This window comes from Entelurus aequoreus, linkage group LG19 (genome assembly GCF_033978785.1).
Source record: "Entelurus aequoreus isolate RoL-2023_Sb linkage group LG19, RoL_Eaeq_v1.1, whole genome shotgun sequence".
Lineage (NCBI taxonomy): Eukaryota > Metazoa > Chordata > Actinopteri > Syngnathiformes > Syngnathidae > Entelurus > Entelurus aequoreus.
In genome coordinates this window covers 25874821-25902685 of record NC_084749.1, presented here as the reverse complement: position 1 = coordinate 25902685, position 27865 = coordinate 25874821, and the positions used below count along the sequence as shown (strand labels likewise).

Sequence of the window (27865 nt, the reverse complement as noted above, 5' to 3'; positions counted from 1 at the left end):
ACAGGTCTATCTCGTCTTGAAAATGAACTGATGAATCTGGTGGGATGAGAGGCGATAAAACGATATAATATGAATATATGGTGATACTTTATACTGTATAATACGGTTTGTGATAAATGCACACACTCAAACTGGGTTTTTGGTTTTGTACATGATTATTTAACTTAAAAGAAAAAAGCAATAACTACGACCCTTGAGATCACAAGTTCAGCATATCAGTACACTTCACAAAATTTTGTTTGAGAAGTTTAGTCGTAAGATGATAAATATAAATGTCTGGAACCAAAAATGCATACAAAGGTTAACCTTACTCTAATCCAAGGTCGACTGGGATAAGTTCCAGCTAACAAGCGGTATATAAAATAGATGGATGAATGAATACCCCCTCCTCTTGTGGATCTTAGTATAGTAAGACAATAACCCACATCAGAGGAATACATTATTCACATGTTAATCATCAGGTGGATAAAACAAACTTAAAACTCGGCATTATTGATTACATATGACTCAATACTCACATATGGGGGGGTGTCGACACTGTCTGTGTTGACCACAACGGGAGTGGGGTTGGCCTGCAATTTGAAACAAGACAAACAAGATATAAAAAATAATGTTTTTCAGGAAGATCCAAGGCACTTAACAGGTGGAGAGAAAGAACTTTATTGATCCATGTCCACATGCAGAACAAACAGTGTACAATACTCAAATACACACAGATGTACAATACGGACTTACTCGTCTCATGTTTTGGTACAGCATGTTGAGTACATCTGCTATAGATTACCACCTTGGAGCGACTGCATACACTACATGACATAATGCACAACCCTTACAGCAGACAAAACTAATGTATTCCGCTGCAAATCACAATTTCCCAGGCAATCAAACAACTAACATTGTTATACATTTCCTTACACACATAAATTACACACTATTCAGCAATATGGCGCCACAATATATTTTGGTAGACTAGTCTGACTGGTCACAAAGTGCACAAGCTTCTTAAATGCCTGCGCATCTAATTTCTTTCAAAACAGCATTCTTCCCAACACCACCTATATTCTATGACCATGAATGCCATTTCCTTCTTTCTTATAAATGTTTTCTCCTTGTATGTACTGCACAAACCTCATAACCCATAGCCATGTCACCTTTCTTATTTTTCTTATCTAAGAATATTTAGAACCCTGCAATCCAACGGTGAAGTCCTCATCCATAAACCAAACATGACCGAGCCAGTCCAATGAAGGAAACTGTGAATCTCAGTACTTGTCCCTAAACACGTAACAACCTGCCAACAAATCTATAAACCAAATGGACATGCAGACACCCACATTTCGCAGTTTCAAAATGCAATAGAGCCAGAAAAGAATATTTCTCTCTTTGCTAATCACTACCTTTCTCATATATCCTGTCCCCTCATCTCTCTTGCCCTCTCTTGTTTTACAAGCTATACCACTCAGAGTCTGTCAATCTCTTTCTCTCTCTCGCTGTCCACCACGTATCCAATCTGTCAGTCATGCTGAATGGAGGCTTTATCCCACATGGGAACAGAAAAAGAGAGAGGATCACAGGGATTAACGGCATGGTGGGAGGAGTCAAATATGTCAACTCAACAACAGCAGAAGGTGCGCAGATACCCAAACCTTAAATGCACATACAATAGGGATGAAAAGTGCACAACGACTCTAAAATATCTTGGTGATATTGATAAAAAATTATGTTTATGTAAAAAAAATTCAGAATCCCTTAAAAAATTCCCAAAATATATTTATATCTCAGATACTTCATTATATATGTCTCAACTGGTGGTGTAACATCACGTCACCCTTTTTATTGACTTATCTAAGATATGTAAATTATTTGCCATTGGAACTTAAGAACTATTTAAAGCACACAACCTCTGCGTGGACTTATTTTTGTTTCTGTGTGTCTCGTTAACAGAAACAAATCCTGTCCGTCAGATGTTAATTCGACTGACACGCCAAATCAGACTGCAGGCTTACGTAACATCAATATGTACAGTATGTGTGTTTGGAATAGAGAGAATGCAAGTGGCTGTTTTCATTAAAGGTCCAGAAGATATTGTACCGTATAAAGTACAGTATATTGTCAAACATCCAGAACCAGACCATTGCTTAGTGTACAGAACATGATTATACAATTACAGTGTAGCGTTTTTATGTGAGGAGTGACCTTCTGTGTATGTATGCTGCTTTATTTCTATGCCCTATTGTGTCTGAGAGGTCATTAGTCCATTTTAGTTGCCAATTTCCATTTACCGTCAGTAACAAGTTCATGCAGTCATTTGCAATACACAGAACAAAATAAGTTAATTGAAAACTGCAAACCGAAAACAACTACACCATTCACATATCAAATTTACAATCAAAAGATAATGATGCCATTGTAACTGTTACATGCGACAAAATTTAGATAAACTTTCAAGAATTGGAGCAGTTACTTTGACATGTGTGGGAGTGATGCACGACAATAACTGCTCACTATTTCTTCGTACATGTAATGAAACTTCCTAATCAGATAAAGTAGGACTTTAATCCAATTAGAACTGATTTTCTAATTCCATTAATTAAAAATCAGACTACACCCTATCTCCTATTACTCTGTCCACTGCACATAAACAGTTAAAAAAACAGAAAGCTGCATTTTTGTCACAAATTTTCATATTGACGTCATCATTTTGTCATGCGAGATACTCTGTGTACCATTTTGTATTAAGTTAAACCAACAGTGTATTATGACCTAACATAGGCTTGGTTTAAAATTATTCATCTACAATCATTTAAAAGAAACAAAGGCATTTGGTAAATTTCAATAGTAGGCAATAAGGAAAATTATAACGTGATTACTGTGCAAGGAAGTCTGAGTGTGAGCAAACAACACATTGAGGTCGTTTGCTTCTGAGCTAACCACAATCAGAAATGGATTACAGTTCCAGCTTTAGCCAACAAATTTAAAAAGAACACACTAAAAATCAACATCAAGATACCATATAAAGATGGATTGTGATTAGATAATAAAACAAACAAATTAGATCTTAAGATATGATTTCAGTCGAATGAAAACAGTTCTCAAAAAAAGTTCATATGAACAATATGTTTTCCCTGTGCCGAGGTTTGCTGAGAAGAACTCCGACTGACTACGTGCACAGTTTGACGAAGACCTACGGTATTGATGTGCTGTAGCAGGACATAACCATATTAAACACACACACACACACGGTATATGGGGCGGTATAGCTCGGTTGGTAGAGCGGCCGTGCCAGCAACTTGAGGGTTGCAGGTTCGATCCCCGCTTCCGCCATCCTAGTCACTGCCGTTGTGTCCTTGGGCAAGACACTTTACCCAGCTGCTCCCAGTGCCACCCACACTGGTTTGAATGTAACTTAGATATTGGGTTTCACTATGTAAAGCGCTTTGAGTCACTTGAGAAAAAGCGCTATATAAATGTAATTCACTTCACTTCACTTCACACACACACACACACACACACACACACTGCTCTCACAACAGCTGCTTTAAAACATGCCTCGCCAAATGTGGCGATTAATATTACCACTTTTGCTTCAAACTTAGGTAAACATTTAAATAATCAGCATTCAGATCTGCAGAAGGAGTTATAAAGAGTGACAGGTAATAATGTAGTTGTTACACCTTTCCAGCTGTTTGGCCCCGGTGCAGACCGTAGTCGAAGAGCACAGGGCAGACGTTCCTTCCACGGTGGATGTTTTTGTCGGGATTAACACCCTTCACTTTACACATACATACATACATACATACATACATACATACATACATATATATATATATATATATATATATATATATATATATATATATATATATATATATATATATATATATATATATATATATATATATATATATATATATATATATAATCAACAGGCCCTGAAAGGCCAGACCACAAAGAAGAGACACAAGCCCAGAGGGGACCCACCTCAAGACAAAAGTAAAATCGAAAACGTGACTGGTAAAATGCCGAGCGAAGTAAACCGAAGTCCCCTCAACTCCAACACAGAAGAAGCTGGTTCCTGAGAAGAGGACCATGGAACAAATAATCACATATAATAAATAGCAATCACAATGTTGATTGCATTTGGATTTTTTTGCAAAATCGTTCAGCCATAATTTTTACTAGAATTACTTGACGTCGGTTGACGATGATCTCATTGTGCATTCAAATATGTAAATTGATAAATGTCAGTTAGGCCAAAAACATTTTTGAGGCACAATTGTGAGCTCTAAAATACAGTTATAAAAACACAAGATTTGACCCAAATCTGTGACTTGTGTTCTGAGAACAAAAAACAAAGGTATCACACAATAAAAAATATGTTACTGTTCTAAAAACCTTTCTGAATAAATATACTACAGTTTATTGTCCATGCAGTAAACATGCTACCAATGCAACCTACCTGCACATGGGCTTGTATATGTGAAAAGTGGTGCATGTGTGGCACCTGTGAAGGTGGCTCCATAGAGTGTAAATTCCAGGTATAGGCATCATTAGGCCATCGTCTAGAACCAGCCTTTCCTTTGGGTTTGCCCTTTGTGGGACTTTTTGCCACATTATCTCTGAAGTTTGGAAAAATTCCTCGAGAACACCTGTTGGCCAGGTTCGTGGGCAATGTGTTCCACCCATAACCACCCAGTTCTGAACACAGAGGGAGCTGTGGCGAGTGAAACGGATGTATAGAAAGAGACTGTGAGCAGTGGGGCAGAGGCGGAGGATAATTATGTTGGTACTGTTGGAACAAGGAATGGTGACTGGTTGAATGGGAATGTGCCGGCTGCTGTTGATGGTGATGACAGAGTTGATGCAATGATGGCGAGGAGAGTAAGCAACTGGGTGAAGCAGGAGGATGAAATTGTTGCTGGTTTGGATAACAATGCTGCAGCTGTTGATGGCTAGGTGAGAGGTGGATCTGGTGGTGGCTTGCTGAATGCAATAGCTGACTTGGTGATTGTGGACCCAGCTGGTAGTTTGATAATGGTGGAGCAAGCTGATGACTTTGAGACGGTGGTGCTATGTGGTAATAGCTCGGAGAAGGAGAAGGAAGGAGATGTTTTGTCGAATGATATCCATGTTTCGGCGAATGGGAATGGTGCTTTGGTGAGTGGAGCGGGGACCGGTGCGGTTGATTTGATTGGACTTGCAATAATTTTTGGCTATGCTTCGAGTGGCAGTGGCCCTTGGCGGACTTAACCTTCCCTTTGCCAGATTTTCCCTTAGAAGAACCACTGCTGGGCTTTTTAGGACTACAACAAAACTCATGACTGTGGAAGTAAGTGGTCATATCTGGAGAAATAAATATGAACAAAAACTCTGAGATGCTCCTCACTTCTTCTAATGTATTATCTCGCTCTCACCGCATCACGTCTTAACAGGGATGACAAACCAAGACGCTCTTTGGAATTACTTGTGTCCATATAATGTAGGTCATGGCATCAAAGAACAACGGAAATGTTCATCATGTCAAAGCATGGGTTCTTTTTTTTTCTTTTCCACTGCATTTGTCTCTGTACATTAGGATCATACAATTACGCTTTCTTTTTCTTGTTTACATTACGTCCGCTTCGAAGCACCTGAACTGTGTTGAACAATGTTCCCTCTCGGAAAGCAAGAAGAACCTTGGAAGAACTGAGTTTTTTTACAGCCTTTGCTTCAGGTCTTATCAACGACTGAAAACAATTTAAGTCAACTCCAGCACTCGAAGAAAGATTTTGCTTTCCAATTTCCATAAATTGTCTTCGCTTCTGTGATCTCAGGGTTACACGTTATCCAATGACCCTTAGTTGTTGCACACTCCAGCTTTAAAAAAAAATAAAAACAATCCCAGCTACTCCAATGGCAATGATGTCAGTTTATATTCCAAAAGTGGAAATACGAATCCATAGTCTCACATGTCTGTACTGTTAATTGTTGAGTAGTGTATGGTCGGTTCCCTGTCTCTTTAGCCTCTGTCTTGTCCTTGCTCCCTCCCTCTTTCAGTCTCTGTCCCCTTCCTTACAACTCTTATTCTCTCTCTCTCTTTCCCGGACTGGCCAATTAGGGGCTTTCCTGGTCTCCTGCACACAACAGCAGCCAGGCATAACTAATCGATAGGCGACCGGGAATAGCCTTGCACAGCTCACAGCCAGTGTGCGAAAGTAGGATGGGTTGTGAGCTGTGATTGGTGGAGAACAGTTCCCAGTCACCATCAAGCTCTTTCCTTCAGAGAACAACTGCATGGTCAGATGGGTGAGCTGGAATACACAGAGTGTTTCAATGCATTGACCTATGTACTTGTACTTATGAAAAAGTGTGTGCATCTTTATAGGTATCTGTTTGTGTCTAGATATTGTGGTTTTCATCGTCACCTTAAATAATTGTTAGGCATGTTAAAACAATAAACTAGGACCTGGTCGTAATCATTTTTGGATGTTTTTGCCTAGTTATAAGTAACTGACTTCAGTTAGTGTGGACGTGTAATAGTATGTTGTGTAAAACCTCACACCTTAAAAGCTGCACCAGACAATGAGTTGACAGTATGGCAAAAAAAATGATCACAATAATTTTTTTCATATCACCGGATCTTGATTAATATTGCGATTTGTTTTTCTTTAATTAAAGGCGTCCCGTGCAGAATTATACCGAGTACCGTTGCATGCTTACTATTCACTACCGCAGTATCTTGTAGAATAACAAGTACCAACAAGTTTAATGATTATTTCAAGAACAACATTTTTTTATCCACAAACTCAAAAAATATTTGAACACAAGAGTATTCAAATTCAGTAGTTCAGTCACAAAGACATCCTGTGAGTGCCTGCAAGTCCGCATTCAAGGCAGGAGTATGGTGAGCTGCAGTGAGACTAAAGTTTGTCACTAAAACCGCTGCTCTTTGTCAATGTTGTGTTTCAACTTCTATGCTAGTGTTAGACACATTTCTTTATTTTTATCTTATGAGCTGCACTTCTAGCTGTGTAAGGTGGAAGAGGCACAACACTGATTGAACATTATATTACGTTGTGACAAGCCTGACTTTCGCGACGATGACACACTAATCCCTACTGTTTATTACTGCGGTAACTTCTAACAGACATTTCCACCATGTTCCATCGAGGTAAAAATGCTAAAAGCTGATCACCTTGATCAAACTCAAATTACTGTATTTTTTAGACAATAAAATCCTTATAACCCTAACGTATGGAATAATTCTGGCTGTGCTTACCGACCTCAAAGCTATATTATTTGGTAGATGGTGTAATAATAAGTGTGACCAGTAGATGGCAGTCACACAGAATGTATATGTGCAGACTGCAAGATGACGCCAGTAAACGACCCCAAAATTTTAAATGTTCCATTGAGAATATAGAACATTACACACAGCATTCAAAAATCTGGTTGAAAGCACTACCGTTAAATGAAAGGACACTGTAGCACCTGTAGTGAGCAAACTTGTCCAAAAGATGGTGCCATAGCACAAACAATAAAAATCATTATTAATGTTTTTACTTGGTTTTTTTTCAAACTATTTTTGTTATTGGCACCAGCGAAGAAAAATCCATAAATTAGCCGCTCTGTCTTAAAAGCCGCAGGGTTCATAGTATAGGGAAAAAGTAGCAGCTTATAGTTTGAAATTAAACTTTTGGCCTTTTGACAGCTGTAATTTAAAGAATGCTGGTTTAATTATATACCCTAACAATGGCTTTGATGCACGATTACATCGTCTGTCAGTATATAGCCCCTGAAGACACGGCCAGAGCAACAGTAACATGATAAAGAGGCACCCATGAATAGAGAACTGTGAAATACAGAGAGTGTGGTTGAAACTAGAGAAGAGATGATATAGTGGGTTAGAGCATGTATGAGTCCACTGTGTAAAGGGCTACCAGCGTTGCAGGCGAGCTGCTCAGTCAAGAAAAGATGAGCAAGGAGAATAGGCTGTTAACAACATAGTGCTAAAGGAAGTCAATGCTAAAATATTGCTAGAAGGTGGGCAGTCAAGAGGATGAGGGCTGCTAAGAAATTATAGTATACAAATGGGGCGGAAGCAACTGAGATCTGCATATGCTTTGTGACATTTACATATTTTAGTCCCTTTATCATTACTTGTAATCTCCTGAGAAACAATGTTCTCTGCAGTGGTAATTTGTGTTTTGGATAACAGGGCTTTTTTTTAAATGGTCAAGGAAATGACCGGAAACAAATATCGACTACAGAGGATGCTGCTTCTCAGGAGGATACAGCGTAATATTGGAACATACACAAAACACAATATAATGTATACACCGTGTGAAAAGGTTTGCTATTTGTCAACTTTCACCACTTTTGTGAATTAACACAAATAATATCTCAAATAAACTGAAATAAAAATATGAATTCATTGCTCATCACAAATACTTACCTGCATATCAGTAGATGAAATTGAATACATAAATGTAACCTTGGTTATGAATCAAACAGTGTTATGATGAGGCAGAATTTCTAGGATTCAATTCAATGGCACATCCTCATAACTTGCTGCCTACTGAAATGATTTTTTTTTATTTAAACGGGGATAGCAGATCCATTCTATGTGTCATACTTGATCATTTCGCGATATTGCCGTATTTTTGCTGAAAGGATTTAGTAGAGAACATCAACGATAAAGTTTCAACTTTTGCTCGCTGATAAAAAAAAGTCTTGCCTGTACCGGAAGTAGTGTGACGTCACCGAAGGAAGGACTTCTCACAATTCCCCATTGTTTACAATGGAGCGAGAGAGATTCGGACCGAGAAAGCGACGATTACCCCATTAATTTGAGCGAGGATGAAAGATTCGTGGATGAGGAACGTTAGAGAGAAGGACTAGAATGCAGTGCAAGACATATCTTTTTTCGCCCTGACCGTAACTTAGGTACAAGCTGGCTCATTGGATTCCACACTTTCTCCTTTTTCTATTGTGGATCACGGATTTGTATTTTAAACCACCTCGGATACTATATCCTCTTGAAAATGAGAGTCGAGAACGCGAAATGGACATTCAGTGACTTTTATCTCCACGACAATACATCGGCGAAACACTTTAGCTACGAGCTAACGTGATAGCATCGTGCTTAACTGCATATACAAACAAAAGAAATAAATCCCTGACTGGAAGGATAGATAGAAAATCAACAATACTATTAAACCATGGACAGGTAACTACACGGTTAATGCTTTCCAGGCTGGCGAAGGTTAACAATGCTGTTGCTAACGACGCCATTGAAGCTAACTTAGCAACCGGACCTCACAGAGCTATGCTAAAAACATTAGCTCTCCACCTACGCCAGCCAGCCCTCATCTGCTCATCAACACCCGTGCTCACCTGCATTCCAGCGATCGACGGTGCAACGAAGGACTTCACCCGATCACAGATGCGGTTGGCGGCCCGGAGACGGAGGAAGTTAAGGTGAGTTCGCTATCCATCTCTCAGTCCTCCTGGTTGTTGCTGTAGTCCGCCGCTAATACACCGATCCCACCTACAACTTTCTTATTTGCAGTCTCCATTGTTCATTAAACAAATTGCAAAAGATTCACCAACACAGATGTCCAGAATACTGTGGAATTTTGAGATGAAAACAGAGTTTTTTGTATATGATTCAACTTTCGTACCAACCCTTGACGTCACGCGCATACGTCAGCATAAAAAAACGTTTTCAACCGGAAGTGTGGCAGGAAATTTAAAATTGCACTTAATAAGTTAACCCGGCCGTATTGGCATGTGTTGCAATGTTAAGATTTCATTATTGATATATAAACTATCAGACTGCGTGGTCGGTAGTAGTGGGTTTCAGTAGGCCTTTAATGTTCTTCTCTCTAGTGCAGGGCTATTCAAATCAATTGTTTTGGGAGCCACGTTTACAGAAAGCTTAGGACCGGGGGCCTGGGGGACAGACTAGTTCCTCCACTGTTAATCTTATTTTGTATATCAAATTAAATAGAATAGAATATAACTTTGTCATTGCACATAAAAAGTATAACGAAATTAGTTTTCAATACAGCCCGTCCAACAGGCCTGGCCCTAACCAATCTGGCGCCCTAGGCAAGATTTTAGGTGGCGCCCCCCCACATCGGCAGTGAAGTGTGTATACTCACAAGAAACCGAATAGCTTTGTCTTTGACCTTTTTGTTTACTTAAAGAAATTACATTAACATATTGTATGAGAATGTTATGTTATGATTATCTTTAACCGAATCACAGCAGCGCTCAAATTAAAAAACAGCATTCCCTCTCATGTGATATTGCTTAATTAACATTAATGATGTGCACTTTAACAACTAGGCTTACAACTATACCTACTATACAAAGGGGTGGAAAAGTGACTATTACCTGCAGGGCAAACATTAGCTAACCAGAAGGCAATAACAATGTCAACAAAAAACACCTGCTTAAAAGATCTAATACAAATGTCCCTGAGGAATGTAAGGTGGGAGTACTGTAATTACCTAACGTTACATTATTATTTTCCATAACAATTTAGCCCCCTCCACAATATTAACCCGACGTTAAAACAGAACTAGCTATTTATTGATTAGCAATTGCCGAATCATGTAGCATTAGCTTAATGCTAAAAAGCCAGGTTACTATCACATTCTGTAACAGACAAATAATTTCATGCAGGCTAACGTTACCTACCTGCTACCTGTGTCTTTTTCTTGTTTCTCCTCCTCTTCTTTTCTATTTTTTCTTCCCTGGGCACCTGACAGTTTTGGCCGTTTTGACATCTTGTGTTGATTTTTTGACGTGGTGAGTCCAAAAAGAGTCATGATACGGGAAGGGAGGGGGCGCACCGTAATGTTGTAACAAATAATATTTCTATTAAATAGGCTTTACTTTGCATTTTAATTAACGTGGGATTATTTTTTGTATTTAGAAATAATAGTACCAACTTTTTTTTTTTTTTCTCCAACATTTGTGGCACTGGCGTGACGCCCCCTGATGGACGGCGCCCTTAGCATTTGCCTATACGGCCTATGCCACGGGCCGGCCCTGCCGTCCAAGAACAGACATACAACATACAGTTGCAGGAGTTTACAGAACAGGAAGACTAATGGGTCACCACCTGGCTGTGACCCGTAAGAAGTAAAAAGGAAAGACAAACATGGGCTAGGAGGAGAAGAAATAATCAACTAAACTCCTATGTGTGGAAGGTATGTGTGCATATTTGTGTAGTAGTAGTCCCTGGGTGTGTGTTTGTCCATAAGGCTGGAAGTGGCCATGTTCGGCATCACGGAAATGAGTCACCATCCCAGGTGTCTTTGAAGAAGGGCGAAAGGATTCAGACCGTCTTTCGCTGCAATGTTCTCACTGCCGTGTTTACTGCATGACCCTGCCAAGGCTAATGTCAAATTGTTGATAAGGATTGTTTAGGTTTTGGCAAGAAAACCCATTCCAATGATTTGTCTGCTCTTGTTGTCTGTTCTGGCTCTCAAATTGATCATCATTTTGCCTTGCAGAGTGAAAGCTTCTCCGAGATGTTATCTAATTTGCAATCTGAAATTGCCAAAGTCTGAGTGCGCACAGCTCTGCCCAGCTCATCCATCACAAGGGGCAGTTTTTGGGCTCCTAGAACAGCTGCCATCGTCTTCTGAATTGGTCAATAGATCAGAGCAATGCTCAATCCAATCAGCAGATGACCTGTTACCACAGTTCCTAATAGATATATAGCTTCAATGTATTTGACGGAAATAATCACCCTGCACACTCTCTACTTCTCCCTAATGTCCTTTATGTATCTAGCAGCAAATGTTCCATCAGGACAGGCAGGTTGCCCCGAACATGAGCTTCTCATCATAAGATCTTGTCAATTGAGTTGAGAGACCAGTCTATCAATTCCATGTTTTAGATTTCTTAGAGTCTCTCAGAAAGTTAAGACAAAACAAGAACATGGACACAAAAAATGCAAAGCAGGAGAAATAAAGTAAAAGTATGGGAAGCGTCTGCCTTCGTTGAAAGGCAAAAAAAGAAAAAGAAACAACTGAATAAAGTTCCGTAGAACCAACGTCTTCTACAGTGGAGAGTTGATTTGTGTCAGAGTTAGGAGTGTTCTGCTGTTTTTAAAGACTTTCTGTCTCACAAGTTTTTTAACTTAACCCGTGGGCCACCAGTTGAATGCCGCTAATGATGAAAAATAAACCGTTCCAACCTTGAGGAACACTACAAGTATAACTAAAATAGTTGAACAAATGACTAATGACTGCCTCTGAAGTAAACAAGGTACAGCAACACCATAAATGGTTAACTGCCAAAAAGGAGAGGACTTAAAGGAAAACTGCACTTTTTAAAAATGTTGCTTGTCATTCACAATCCCTATGTAAGACAAGAACACACATTTTTTTCTTTCTTCATGCATTCTCGTTTGTAATATACAGCAACAATGGTGGCTAACAAAGGTAAAGGGAGTCATCTATTGCACCCATCCATAAAGCCCTCCAGAAAAACATCCGAAAACCGGCAAATTACTAAATACTGTATACATTAACCAAGTATTAGCATTGTTATTATAAGCACAAAGGCAGAGGGACTACTTTTAGAGGCGCCGTTATCCCAAAGAGGTAACGAGCTAATGCAGTTATTGACATATTGAGCCTGTGGGCTGCTGCATCGCCTTTGAGTTGGTAAAAGTTAATTATAGATTGTAAATCATGTGTCTCATTTGTATAGTAGCAGTTTTTGGACATAAACCGAGAAGTTGCTCAACTTTGACATTCAACTTAGACCCGGAGATTGCGAGAATGACACGAAAAGACGCTCGTTTCGCACATTTTTTTTTGCCTGGGTGAGGATTATGATTAATTCTTCATCTAAACGGGAACATATGAACATCCATCCCATCAGTCGGCATCTGAGTGAGAGCAGACATTGTACAGTAAGTGTTAGTTGTATTATGTTCGTAGTTTGTATTTCTTGTTCAGCACTTAGCAATAATGCTACTTTCTGGTTCTGCTAAACACTCAGCTTCTAAAAATTTTAGGTCATCCTCCGTATATTCAGGCTCAAAAACATGAGGTTCTGCATCATCATTTGTCCCAAAAAAATAATTGTGGCTCCCATGAAGTCTGCAACAATGAGTTGTAGTTATCAAGGAAACAACGAACATTGTGATGCGTCCTTGAAATTAATGCATCACTGTATGCTTAAAATAACCAAATTACGGTAAATATTACATTGTACTATGAACATGCCTGTTTCCACATTACATATATACTTACAGTGTGTATATAAAACGTTGTTGGAGGTTTTTTAGAGCATATAGAGGTAGTTAGATTACCTCCATTGCTAGAAAAAAAAAACATGAGTGTTTTCTCTCACAAATCGCACCTCATCGCAGGGCCAACACAGATAGACAGACAACATTCACACTCACATTCACACTCTAGGGCCAATTTAGTGTTGCAAATCAGCCTATCCCTAGTTGCATGTCTTTGGAGGTGGGATGAAGCCGGAGTACCTGGAAGGAACCCACGCAGTCACGGGAAGATCCACACAGAAAGAATCCGAGCCCATAGATCAAACCCAGGATCTTCTTATTGTGAGCCACCAGCACTAAACCTTTTTTCCACCGAGTGTGAATAATCGACAAAATTCCAAACAAAGTGCAGTTCCTCTTTAAAAGGATTGCCTGGAGGAGCGCCTCAGTTATGTGAAACACAAGTTTGGACTCCAGTGTTTTATGTTTGCTGGTGTAACGGGAGCCAGCCAGTGTGGCTGTGCCAGAGTACAACTTGCTGCTGGGCTGCCAGCTCGGGCTTTTAGTCCAGGCCCGGAGATTGCGAGAAAGACACTTGCCTTTCATACATACGACTAGGCTTTGCGTCCCCGTGCGGACGGGGATAAAAGCATGGGGCCGAACCAGCTGGGTTAAGTGTAACAGGGGCCAACTAATGTGGCTGTGCCAGCTGTACGTTAGTAAACCTCACTCCCTGACAACCTTAGGAGTGGTACTGGCTGCTGGGCTGCCAGTTTGTGCTTTCAGCTCAATGGTCAGCACACTCACCTCTCATACGAATGACCCGGGTTTCCGTCCCTGTGCGGAATGGGAAAGGCAGGGGGAGCAAACCAGCTGACACTAGCAAGGTTAAAATGTCAATGCAAGGAACTGCCAAGGTGTTTGCAGTGGTCCAGGTTCCTTATACAACAGGAGTACTTCAGTGTTTTTGGAAATTTTCTACAAAACTGTTTTTCTCCCAAGTTTTGAACTGAATTCAGGGGTCGGGATGGTGTCATTTCCGGGCCTAATTTGGCACTCCGGCCACCAGTTGAAGTTATAGTGTAACTTAGGCCTTCTTTGCCCACTCAAAAACTTGTATCTGAGTATATTAGTATGCAGTAGTTGTGATGGTCTCCCATATAGTTATATAAAATGATTACCATAAAACACTGTACATGGTGGACAGACGGCAGGAAGATCAGTCCTATCAACACACACTGACACTATGTCACGGCGGGGTTTGTTCTCCCGAAATGCAGACGGACCACTCCGGACATGGCGTGCAGGTAAAAACATGATTTATTCTTAAAAAGTCAAAACAGCACCAAAAACAGAAAACTAGTCGAAGGAAAACACGTGCCGATCGCATTTGAAGCTAACACTTAGCGTAGGCTCAAGACAAGGCGTACTCACGTAACAGGAGCATGAAGCAAACAATGACGCCAGGCCGACTGACTGGCAAAGGCAGGCTTAAATAATGCCTCTGATTAGTGCTCGGGTAGCAGGTGAGCGGCCGAACACTAATCAGAGACAGGTGAACATAATTAGCAACCATGGCAACCAAAACAAACTCAGGGAGGTGCACACACAGGAACTAAAAGGAGTCCAAAACTAACAGAGCATAACTACACATAACATGATCTAGACCACAGATCATGATACACTATTCTCCCTTCAACTTAATCCGATTATTATCAGTTGTTTATTATCAACATTGATCAACTTAGTCTACAGGTCAACCACGTGATATCGAGAAAAATAAAAGAAGATCAAATGGGAAAAGAAAAAATATGACTGTTTCTGTCTGTCATCATCCTGACTAGAAACCCCACTTTTACGAAACCAGTGAAGTTGGCACGTTGTGTAATTCGTAAATAAAAACAGAACACAATTATTTGCAAATCCTTTTCAACTTATATTCAATTGAATGCACTGCAAAGAAAATATATTTCATGTTTGAACTGAGAAACGTAATTTATTTTGCAAATGATCATTAAAGGCCTATTGAAATGAAATGTTTTTATTTAAACGGGGATAGCAGATCCATTCTATGTGTCATACTTGATCATTTCACGATATTGCCATATTTTTGATGAAAGGATTTAGTAGAGAACAACGACGATAAAGGTCGCAACTTTTGGTCGCTGATAAAAAAAAGCCTTGCCTATACCGGAAGTAGCGTGATGACACCAGAGGAAGGACTCCTCACATTTTACCATTGTTTACAGTGCAGCGCGAGAGATTTGGACCGAGAAAGCGACGATTACCCCATTAATTTGAGCGAGGATGAAAGATTCGTGGATGAGGAAAGTGAGAGTGAAGGACTAGAGAGGCAGTGCAGGACGTATCTTTTTTCGCTCTGACCGTAACTTAGGTACAAGGGTTCATTGGATTCCACACTTTCTCCTTTTTCTAATGTGGATCACGGATTTGTATTTTAAACCACCTCGGATACTATATCCTCTTGAAAATGAGAGTCGAGAATGCGAAATGGACATTCACAGTGACTTTTATCTCCACGACAATACATCGGCGAAGCTCTTTAGCTACTGAGCTAACGTGATAGCATCGGGCTCAAATGCAGATAGAAACAAAATAAATAAATCCCTGACTGGAAGGATAGACAGAAGATCAACAATACTATTAAACCATGTACATGTAACTACACGGTTAATAATTCCCAGCCTGGCAAAGCTTAACAATGCTGTTGCTAACGACGCCATTGAAGCTAACTTAGCAACGGGACCTCACAGAGCTATGATAAAAACATTAGCGCTCCACCTACGCCAGCCAGCCGTCAACTGCTCATCAACACCCGGGCTCACCTGCGTTCCAGCGATCGACGCAAGGACGAAGGACTTAACCCGATCATCAGTGCGGTTGGCGGCTAGCGTCGGCTAGCGCGTCTGCTATCCAAGTAAATCCTCCTGGTTGTGTTGCTACAGCCAGCCGCTAATACACGATCCCACCTACAACTTTCTTCTTTGCAGTCTTCATTGTTCATTAAACAAATTTCAAAAGATTCACCAACACAGATGTCCAGAATACTGTGGAATTTTGAGATGAAAACAGAGCTTTTTTGTATTGGATTCAATGGGGTACCAATACTTCCGGTTCAACGATTGACGTCACGCGCATACATCATTATATATAGACGTTTTCAACCGGAAGTTTAGCGGGAAATTTAAGATTGCACTTTATAAGTTAACCCGGCCGTATTGGCATGTGTTGCAATGTTAAGATTTCATCATTGATATATAAACTATCAGACTGCGTGGTCGGCAGTAGTGGGTTTCAGTAGGTCTTTAACTTAGAATTTAATGGCAGCAACACATTGCAAAAAGTTGGCACAGGGGCATTTTTACCACTGGCCTTTCCTTTTAACAACACTCGGTTAACATTTGGGAACTGAGGAGACCAATTTTTTAAGCTTTTTAGGTGGAATTATTTCCCATTCTTGCTTGATGTACAGCTTAAGTTGTTCAACAGTCCGGGGTCTCCGTTGTCGTATTTTACGCTTCATAAGGTCTGGACTACAGGCAGGCCAGTCTAGTACCCGCGCTCTTTTACTATGAAGCCACGCTGTTGTAACATGTGGCTTGGCATTGTCTTGCTGAAATAAGCAGGGGTGTCCATGATAATGTTGCTTGGATGGCAACATATGTCGCTCCAAAACCTGTTTGTACCTTTCAGCATTAATGGTGCCTTCACAGATGTGTAAGTTACCAATGCCTTGGGTACTAATACACCCCGATACCATCACAGATGCTGTTTTTTTAACTTTGCGCCTAGAACAATCCAGATGGTTCTTTTCCTCTTTGTTCCAGAGGACACAACGTCCACAGTTTCCAAAAACAATTTGAAATGTGGACTCGTCACTCCACAGAACACTTTTCCACTTTGCATCAGTCCATCTTAGATGAGCTCGGGCCCAGCGAAGCCGACGGCGTTTCTGGGTGTTGTTGATTAATGGCTTTCGCTTTGCATAGTAGAGTTGTAACTTGCACTTACAGATGTAGCGACCAACTGTAGTTACTGACAGTGGTTTTCTGAAGTGTTACCGAGCCCATGTGGTGATATCCTTTACACACTGATGTCGGTTTTTGATGCAATACCGCCTGAGGGATCCAAGGTCACGGGCATTCAATGTTACATGCAGTGATTTCTCCAGATTCTCTGAGCCTTTTGATGATATTATAGACCTTAGATGGTGAAATCCCTAAATTCCATGCAATAGCTTGCTGAGAAATGTTGTTCTTAAACTGTTTAACAATTTGCTCACACATTTGTTCACAAAGTGGTGACCCTCGTCCCATCCTTGTTTGTGAATGACTGAGCATTTCATGGAAGCTGCTTTAATACCCAATCATGGTACCCACCTGTTCCCAATTAGCCTGTTCACCTGTGGGATGTTTCAAGTAAGTGTTTGATTAGCATTCCTCAATTTCCTCCGTCTTTTTTGCCACTTGTGCCAGCTTTTTTAAACATGTTGCAAGCATCAAATTCCAAATGAGCTAATATTTGCAAAAAATAACGTTTTTCATTTCGAACGTTAAGTATATTGTCTTTGCAGTCTATTCAATTGAATATAGGTTGAAAAGGATTTGCAAATCATTGTATTCTGTTTTAATTTACGATTTACAAAACTTCACTGGTTTTGGGGTTTGTACACAAAACTTTAATGGTTTTGAGACGCTCTGTTAAGCAACGTTATTATTGTGTATAAATATATACCACATTGTATTTTACTGTCTGACATTAATCCACACTCACTCAGCTGCGAACCGATCCAGTGAGAGCTGCAGATCCTGGCCAGATGAAGCTATCAGGACCACATCATCTGCAAAAAGCAGAGACCTAATCCTGCAGCCACCAAACCAGATCCCCTCAATGCCTTGATTGCGCTTAGAAATTCTGTCCATAAAAGTTATGAACAGAATCGGTGACAAAGGGCAGCCTTGGCAGAGTCCAACTGCAGCTCTCACTGGATCGGTTCGCAGCTGAGTGTGAAGCGACTGGGATGAGAATCAGCACCTCCAAGTCCGAGTCCATGGTTCTCGCCCGGAAAAGGGTGGAGTGCCATCTCTAGGTTGCGGAAGAGACCCTGCCCCAAGTGGAGGAGTTCAAGTACCTAGGAGTCTTGTTCACGAGTGAGGGAAGAGTGGATCGTGAGATCGACGGGCGGATTGGTGCGGCGTCTTCAGTAATGCGGACGCTGTATCGATCCGTTGTGGTGAAGAAGGAGCTGAGCCGGAAGGCAAAGCTCTCAATTTACCGGTCGATCTACGTTCCCATCCTCACCTATGGTCATGAGCTTTGGGTTATGACCGAAAGGACAAGATCACGGGTACAAGCGGCCGAAATGAGTTTCCTCCGCCGGGTGGCGGGGCTCTCCCTTAGAGATAGGGTGAGGAGCTCTGCCATCCGGGGGGAGCTTAAAGTAAAGCCGCTGCTCCTCCACATCGAGAGGAGCCAGATGAGGTGGTTCGGGCATCTGGTCAGGATGCCACCCGAACGCCTCCCTAGGGAGGTGTTTAGGGCACGTCCGACAGGTAGGAGGCCACGGGGAAGACCCAGGACACGTTGGGAAGACTATGTCTCCCGGCTGGCCTGGGAACGCCTCGGGACCCCCCGGGAGGAGCTGGACGAAGTGGCTGGGGAGAGGGAAGTCTGGGCTTCCCTGCTTAGGCTGCTGCCCCCGCGACCCGACCTCGGATAAGCGGAAGAAGATGGATGGATGGATGGACATTAATCCACTCTTATGCAGTTTCCAGTACAGCCATTTTCTCATTTGATATAAAACTAATCAAATTACAAAATATGAGGCTCGATGAGTTCTTAATTACAATTTTTGGAACACATATATTACTAACAAAACATGATGCTTACAGTGCTTATCCCTTTTACTTAATGAGGACACAGCATCAGGAAGTGGGGGTTCAGAATTTTGCTCAAATATGTGTTGTGGTGCAGCTGAGGCTTTGGGTTAAGGGAAGACCAATCTACCACCTAAGCCAGGTCACTTTTTAATCAATGTTGTATTGGTTGTGACATAAAACAAAACACTTACTAATACTATTCATTTCCTCAGATACACTATATTCACTGTAGTAAAAGATTTACTTTTACCAGTTGGCAAATGTTTGCCGTTTTAGGCTCCAAAACAGTGTGGAAGTTAAAACAGTGTCATTGACAATTTACTTACAAATTCACACATAAAGGCTACTTCGTCAACCGACACTGTACTTATAGAGAGAATGCAGGTGTAGCACTTGAAGAGAACCCACACAAGTGCAGGCCGAACATCCATAATTTTCTACCGCTTGTCCTTTTTAGGGCGGCGGGGGGACTGGAGCCTATCCCACCTGCACTCGGGCGAAGACAGGGTACACCCTGGAAAAGTCGCCACCTCATTGCAGAGCCAACACAAATCCAAACAGAAATCTTCAGCACTTAAAGGGGATGTTTGCAACCTTTAAGCAGCTGCCTAAAGGGTGCTAACCTTCAAAAGTGTTGTCAGGATTGTATCCTGCCTGATAATTTTCGAAGTCGGCCGTGACCGTAGGATGCAGAGAAAGCAGGCAAAGTGCAGGAAAAAATGTATATAATGATAAAACAAAAATCGTGCAGCAGGATAATGCACAGGAAAGAGAGCGAAAGGTATGCAACATGGAAGCACAAAGCAAAAAGCACAAATGACAAGCCATCCAGAGGACAGGACTGGCATATGAAGCATCCTGATTGGCCACCAGGAACAAGTGTGTCCTGATGGCCAATCAGAGACAGGTGAAGAAGCTGAAATACATAGGGGAAAATAGGAACTAGAAATAACAAAACAAGAGTCTTAACACAGGAAATAATAGAGAAAGCACAGGAAAAGAACAAGAGTCCGAACCTGTCATGTAGGATCATGACACTGTCCTCTTCCGGGTTTGAGGACGTAAACTACGCCACATGTAACACACACACTCACACACACACACACACACACACACACACACACACACACACACACACACACACACACACACACACACACACACACACACACACACACACACACACACACACACACACACTCAGTGTAGTCTTTTTTTTTAATTTAGCTTTTGATAGCAAGTTGTCAAAGTTTAGCTAGTATGTTAGCTATCATTGAATGTATAGCCTATTGTAACAACATGACTGCAAATTGTTAGTTTCTTCTCTCGGCCTGCTTTTGCGTGTATTCACATGCTTCGAGCGTGTATGAGTGTACAAAACAGCCGTGAGTGACAGACTAAACACCAGACTTTTCCCCCAGGCCAATGAGCATTTTTCTATTTCAATCATTAGCAACTGTGAAGAATATAGATATTTTAGAATTGAATATGTTCTGTTAAACCACAAAGTGTAAGAAACTAACCGGTAGGATATGTCGTTCAATCGGGCACCGATCAGTATCAGACGATTTTCTTGAAAAAGTATGTGTTTGCTATTGCCAGATAATGCCTTTCAATGCTGATCACAAATGCAGATACCCTCTGGCTGATGTTGCATTTATTCTTAGTTCCAAGGCTGACAAGCTAGCAGCTAATTATGTATCTCAAAATACAGTAAGAGTCGCTCTTAAGTTAATAATATTCACCTCTATTATGACAAATAAACTGCAATTCTTAATATGTTAAGTATCATTATCAAGTATTAGGTCAAGGCTAAACATGTTACACACAGACAGCAAGCAGGAGCGACATGCTAATAGCCAAGCTAGCCACTGAGGTAAAAAAAAACAACACCAAGAATTAAGTGTTTCATAAAGTTTAAACAGTGTAGATGGAACCAGGTTACAGCAGAAAGTAAGCAGATATTAACAGGAAATTAACATGTAGTTTATAAGAGTCGAGTCTCACTGTTGGTCTGTCAGTATTATCACAGCCAGACGTACACAACACGTAAGAGGGCGGATCGATCCATAAAGTAGTGCTGTCGACACCAAGGGTAATATCAGTATGTCATCGATACTAGGGGTTTGTATTTTCTCCCAATCATTTTTATTTTGTTTTTGGTCATGTTTACAAATTCAGAGAGTATGTTCCTGAACACAGGAGGACTTTGAGGGCAATAATTATCTCAATTAGTATTACCTAGTTGACCTAGTTGTGATCAAATAATTGTTTGTAATAAAAGATAATGACAAACTAGTTTATTAAATATTGTGTTGATATTGTGAAACTGTCAATAGCACGCACCACAAATACATTAAAAAATTCACAGTTAATACATGCATCGTATTGGTATCTGATCTGAATCATGGATGATCGTTATTGGCAGCATAAAACCCTGATCGGAACATCCCTACTAGCTGGTAGTAATTTTCTTTAGGTCATTGTCTTAGCGCAGCAGATATTTAAGGGTTGTGTGTGTGATGCATCAAAAATCATGTATTGGATCATAATTCCCAGTGTAGTTTGTGTGTCAGTCAGTATGTTTCCATGCACTAAATTAGTCTGATTTCTCAAATATTTCAGTTTCTTCTATTTCCACGCCTAAATGTAAAGACCCAGTTTCCATGCTCCATCTCTAATGCGACTGCTGGCCATACGCTGTGTGCCTCCCGTACATTAGGCCGCAGTGTTTTTCAACCTTTTTTGAGCCACGGCACAATAAAAATCCAGAGGCACACCACCAGCAGAAAATGCTAAAAATTATACTCAGTAGCCTATATTGACAATATAAAGTCGTTCTCATCAAATACCTGACTCAATTATTCGATATCAATTCAAACCATAACTATAAACATCAATGCATTACTAATTGTCTTGTCTCAAAGTAGGCAGACAAAGCAATTAGCTACCTGCTGCCACCTACTGATATGACAGAGTATTACATGGTTAATCTGCTGATCTGTTCAAAGAACTCCGGCTTATTAGTGATTCCCAGAGCCCAAAAAAAGTCTGCGGGCTATAGAGCGTTTTCTATTCGGGCTCCAGTACTATGGAATGCCCTCCCGGTAACAGTTAGAGATGCTACCTCAGTAGAAGCATTTAAGTCCCATCTTAAAACTCATTTGTATACTCTAGCATTTAAATCAGGGGTGTCAAACTCAAATACAGAGTGGGCCAAAATTTAAAACTGAACAAAGCCGCGGGCCAAGGTTAAACAAATTAACCTTTTTGATAGGGACCAAAACAAGTTTTGCATTAAATATTGAAGAAGCAAGGCTTATATAACTTTATAGTGACATGCAAAATCGAGTTTCAAATAATAATAATTAAAAAAAATATATATCAATGGCATATCAAATAAAATTTAAATAAACATTTAATGCACTGCTTTTAACGTCCTCTACGAGCTGACGTCACGTCCGCTTTTCATCCCTTCTAACAACGTGCCCGCCCAGTCACAAGATATGTGCGGCTCCTGTACGCACACACGCGTGAATACAATGCATACTTCATCAACAGCGATACAGTTTACACTGATAGTGACCATATAAGCAACTTTAACATTGTTAGAAATATGCGCCACACTGTGAAACCACACCAAACAAGAATGACAAACACATTTCGGGAGAACATCCGCACAGTACCACAACATAAACACAACAGAACAAATACCCAGAACCCTTTGCAGCAGTAACTCTTCCGGGACGCTACAAGGTGTGTGTGTGGGGGGGGGGGGGGGGAGGTTGGAGGTAGCGGGGGTGTATATTGTAGCGTCCAGGTGTTGTGCCGGATAATGGGGTGGGGGAGAGGCACACAGCAGTCGATGCTGGGCCACAACATTAGGTACACCTGCAGACTGCAGCACGGATTTCATATTTCATTCATTCACAACTCCTCCAACACGAACATTATTGTTTTTGCACTTTTGGCTTCTTATTGAATAACTTTTTTAAATAGATTCAATCTTGCACGTGGAAACTTTAAGTGTGGGCTTTAGTTGATATAACACTCCCGTCAGGAGGTGCATTCTACGCCTGGGGGTGCATTATCCGGCACAACACCTGGACGCTACAATATACACCCCCGCTACCTCCAAAACCCCCCCACACACACACCTTGTAGCGTCCCGGAAGAGTTACTGCTACAAAGGGTTCTGGGTATTTGTTCTGTTGTGTTTATGTTGTGTTACGGTGCGGATGTTCTCCCAAAATGTGTTTGTCATTCTTGTTTGGTGTGGATTCACAGTGTGGCGTATATTTCTAACAATGTTAAAGGTTTTTATACTGGCACCATCAGTGTAACCTGTATCGCTGAAGATCAAGTATGCATTGCATTCACTTCAGTGTGCGTGCCACAGCCGCACATATTATGTAACTGGGCCAGCACTTGTTGGACTGGACAAAAAGAGGACGTTACAATTCTCGGGAGGGTCACTGAAATTTGGGAGTCTCCCAGGGAGGTTTGGCAAGTATGGGAATTAGCGGTGTACCGCGGCACCTCCGCTGTATTTAATCGGCGGGCCAGCTCTAGTGTTAATTTAATATCACCTCACGGGCCAAGTGAAGTTACACGGCGGGCCAAATTTGAGACACCCATGCTTTAAATAGACCCCCTTTTTAGACCAGTTGATCTGCCGTTTCTTTTCTTTTCTCCTCTGCCCCCCTCTCCCTTGTGGAGGGGGAGTTACACAGGTCCGGTGGCCATGGATAAAGTGCTGGCTGTCCAGAGTCGGGACCCGGGATGGACCACTCGCCTGTGCATCGGTTGGGGACATCTCTGCGCTGCTGACCCGTCTCCGCTCGGGATGGTTTCCTGCTGGCCCCACTATGGACTGGACTCTCACTATTATGTTGGATCCACTATTGGCTGGACTTTCGCTGATATGTTGGATCCACTGTGGACTGGACTTTCACAATATTATGTCAGACCCACTCGACATCCATTGCTTTCGGTCTCATCTGGGGGGGGGGGGGGGGGGGGGGGGGGGGTACCCACATATGCGGTCCTCTCCAAGGTTTCTCATAGTCATTCACATCGACGTCCCACTGGGGTGAGTTTTTCCTTGCCCTTATGTGGGCTCTGTACCGAGGATGTCGTTGTGGCTTGGGGAGCCCTTTGAGACACTTGTGATTTAGGGCTATATAAATAAACATTGATTGATTGATTGATCTCTAGACAGCAGAGACATTCAACAATGACACATTAATTTGGTGAAATTGCACATTTTCCCATGACATACCAGACGATATCTCAAAGCACACTAGTGTGCCGCGGCACAGTGTTTGAAAAACACTGCACTCTGAGGCGATTGTTGTCATTCAGCTTGTTTAGCTATGTGCGAATGTAAATAGGGGCAGTACGGTGGAAGAGGGGTTAGTGCGTCTGCCTCACAATACGAAGGTCCTGGGTTTGATCCTGCGCTCGGGATCTTTCTGTGTGGAGTTTGCATGTTCTCCCCGTGACTGCGTGGGTTCCCTCGGGTACTCCGGCTTCCTCTCACTTCCAAAGACATGCACCTGGGGATAGGTTGATTGGCAACACTAAAATGGTCCTAGTGTGTGAATGTGAGTGTGAATGTCGTCTGTCTATCTGTGTTGGCCCTGCGATGAGGTGGCAACTTGTCAAGGGTGTACCTCGCCTTCCGCCCGATTGTAGCTAAGATAGGCTCCAGCACCCCCCGCGACCCCGAAAGGGATAAGCGGTAGAAAATGGATGGATGGGATGAATGTAACTAGAAGAAGAAAATGCTACATTCTACGAAGAAGAGAGAGTAACTTTCAAGCTATCTAATTAAAAACAACAACTTCCTACTGCTATTTAGGGCCTAATTTAATAAGATATAAACACCATGTGGTAATCAGCGTGTGCAGACAATAAAATTGCGGTGGGGGTGCAGACCACCTTATTTAAATAAGGATTTTGCGTGTACTATATGGGCCGGGCATCACCACGGAAGCACTCTCATTTACTGCACATTCATGTTATAATGCGCCTACCTGCGGCGTTTTCAAACAAACAGGAGACATTTTTTATGGGCATTTTAGCAGCAGTCGTGCAGTGCATCTACATTGACACCACTTTTGTTTCTTTTTTTCTTAACCACTAAAGGTGCAGGGTGGGAGGATGCACTTACTCTGCTCAAAATGCAAAAATGCATACTTTATATAAGAAATGTAATATATTTTCTATTTAAAAAAATGTATGTCATAAAAAAATAAAATAAAGGAAACCAAAATGCATCAATTAAATTTGTTTCATTCAGCCCCGTAAGTCCTCCAGCAGCTATAAAATGATGTAACTGGATAGATGATATGTCTAATATGTTTTATTTACCATCCAAAATGTTAACACTCACACATAAGATGGAAGATTCTCGTCTCCTTTGCAGCACGAACGCTGATCCCGCAGCCGTGTTTGGTTATTATGATCGTCATACAAAAAGATCACTATTTTGGTGAACTGTTTTGACTATTTACTGTTAATACAAACTACCGAGTGAATTATTTTCAATTGCTGATTTACATGTCAATGATGTTGACGCTAAACAGTCACAGTGTCAGACCTGTTGCTGTGAAATAACCCTACAACCTGAATCTGTCACTTTGAACAAACTACCTCATGTTAAAGTTAAGTTAAAGTACCAATGATTGTCACACACACACTAGGTGTGGTGAAATTTGTCCTCTGCATTTGACCCATCCCCTTGATCACCCCCTGGGAGGTGAGGGGAGCAGTGGGCAGCAGCGGTGCCGTGCCCGGGAATCATTTTTGGTGATTTAACCCCCAATTCCAACCCTTGATGCTGAGTGCCAAGCAGGGAGGTATTGGGTCCCAATTTTATAGTCTTTGGTATGACTCGGCCGGGGTTTGAACTCACAACCTACCGATCTCAGGGCGGACACTCTAACCACTAGGCCACTGAGTAGGTGTCCACTTCATCATCCTTTTGCTCTCCTCACCCCTACGCTATTATCTTACACATACTAATTCTTAAGTACTTGTTTATATTCTAGTTAATTGGTAATATTTATCGTTTACATTTTTCAAGGAGAACACAGTCTACCAAGTCAAATTCCATGTGTGTTAAACATACCTGGCCAATAAAACTGATTCTGATGATTTGAATGAATTAGATTGATGTTGTTTTGAAATCATGTGATCTACCATTATTTAATATTGTTGTTTACTGACTAATAAAACATGCACATATTGTTTTTCATTTGTATTAATTGTATTGTGTATACAGACAAGTTTTAGTGTCAAAATATGGCTGTTTGGAGGTTTCTCTCCATCAATCTCTCGTCCGGTCGGGAGGTGCTAGCGTCATGTCACATATTCAAAGCGTCTTTCTTTGATAACATCCTGACACTTATTAAACAGGTGTTTTTAATCATACATTTAAAATTATTGACTTAGTTTACCTTCTTTATATTTACTTTGTATACTTGTTGGTGTAAACAGTTGCCCCCGCCCCGCCTGTCGGCTTGTTCTTCCTTACATTGTTGATGTAATAAAGACGTATAATAAAGGCATGTTGGTCCTATACCGTGTTTTAAAAGCCAAACATGATCAGATTAAGTCGGTTTAATAAGAAATATTATTTTGAGATGAATACTTTGAGATAGACAATTTATTGTGCATGGAAATTGTGAAAGAGCGATTTGAAAAACAATTTTTTAAAATGTTAATCTTCAAAAATGTTTATGATTTGTTATGCACACACACATGCATGTCATGCTCAGCTTGGTGATCAGTGCAACATAATCACCATGACAACGGTTGATGCCGCCTACAGTGATGGCAAACTGAAGGGCAGTGGTCCGAATTGTAAACATTTTCTATAAATGAATCCACTGATCACCTCTCCAAACAACAATTGATATTTCAAAGATGAAGCCAGGGCAGCACGGTAAAACGGGTTAGTGTGTGTGCCTCACAATACAAAGGTCCTGGGTTCGATCCCCGGGCTTGGTGTCTTTCAGTGTGGAGTTTGCATGTTCTCTAGGTGACTGCGTGGTTCCCTAAGGGTACTGCGGTTGCCTCCCACCTCCAAAGACATTTACCTGGGGATAGGTTGATTGACAACACAATTGGCTCTAGTGTGTGAATATGAGTGTGAATGTTGTCTGTCTATCTGTGTTGGCCCTGCGATGAGGTGGCAACTTGTCCAGGGTATACCCCGCCTTCCACCCGAGTGCAGTTGGGATAAGCTCCAGCACCCCCCGTGACCCTGAGAGGGACAAGCTGTAGACAATGGATGGAAGATGAAGCCATAGTGTTCTTACGCACAAATATGAAAGTGCCCTGTCCATTTTCAGTATATACAATACTGTAACAACTGTAACATACTGTAACAAGGCTTATTAAATACACAGACCATAGTGCCTTGAAAGTATCAAACATCCATCCATCCATCCATTTTCTACCGCTTATTCCCTTCGGGGTCGCGGGGGGCGCTGGAGCCTATCTCAGCTACAATCGGGCGGAAGGCGGGGTACACCCTGGACAAGTCACCACCTCATCGCAGGGCCAACACAGATAGACAGACAACATTCACACTCACATTCACACACTAGGGCCAATTTAGTGTTGTCAATCAACCTATCCCCAGGTGCATGTCTTTTGGAGGTGGGAGGAAGCCGGAGTACCCGGAGGGAACCCACGCAGTCACGGGGAGGACATG

At 41.4% G+C, this 27865-nt stretch overlaps 1 protein-coding gene across 10 annotated transcripts in view; it reads right to left on the bottom strand.

Annotated features, from left to right (window-relative positions):
• Positions 1 to 27865, bottom strand: part of LOC133635229 (discs large homolog 1-like protein) — a 211780-nt gene that overhangs the window by 71205 nt on the left and 112710 nt on the right. For 6 of the 10 annotated variants that reach the window (XM_062028164.1, XM_062028165.1, XM_062028168.1 and 3 more), the window contains one exon: positions 519 to 572. In XM_062028164.1, the coding sequence (XP_061884148.1) occupies positions 519 to 572 (54 nt within the window). Of the gene's footprint in view, positions 1 to 518; positions 573 to 735; positions 1512 to 4459; positions 5063 to 27865 lie in introns of those variants that run through there. The other 4 variants (XM_062028172.1, XM_062028166.1, XM_062028171.1 and 1 more) reach the window with 4 other exon arrangements.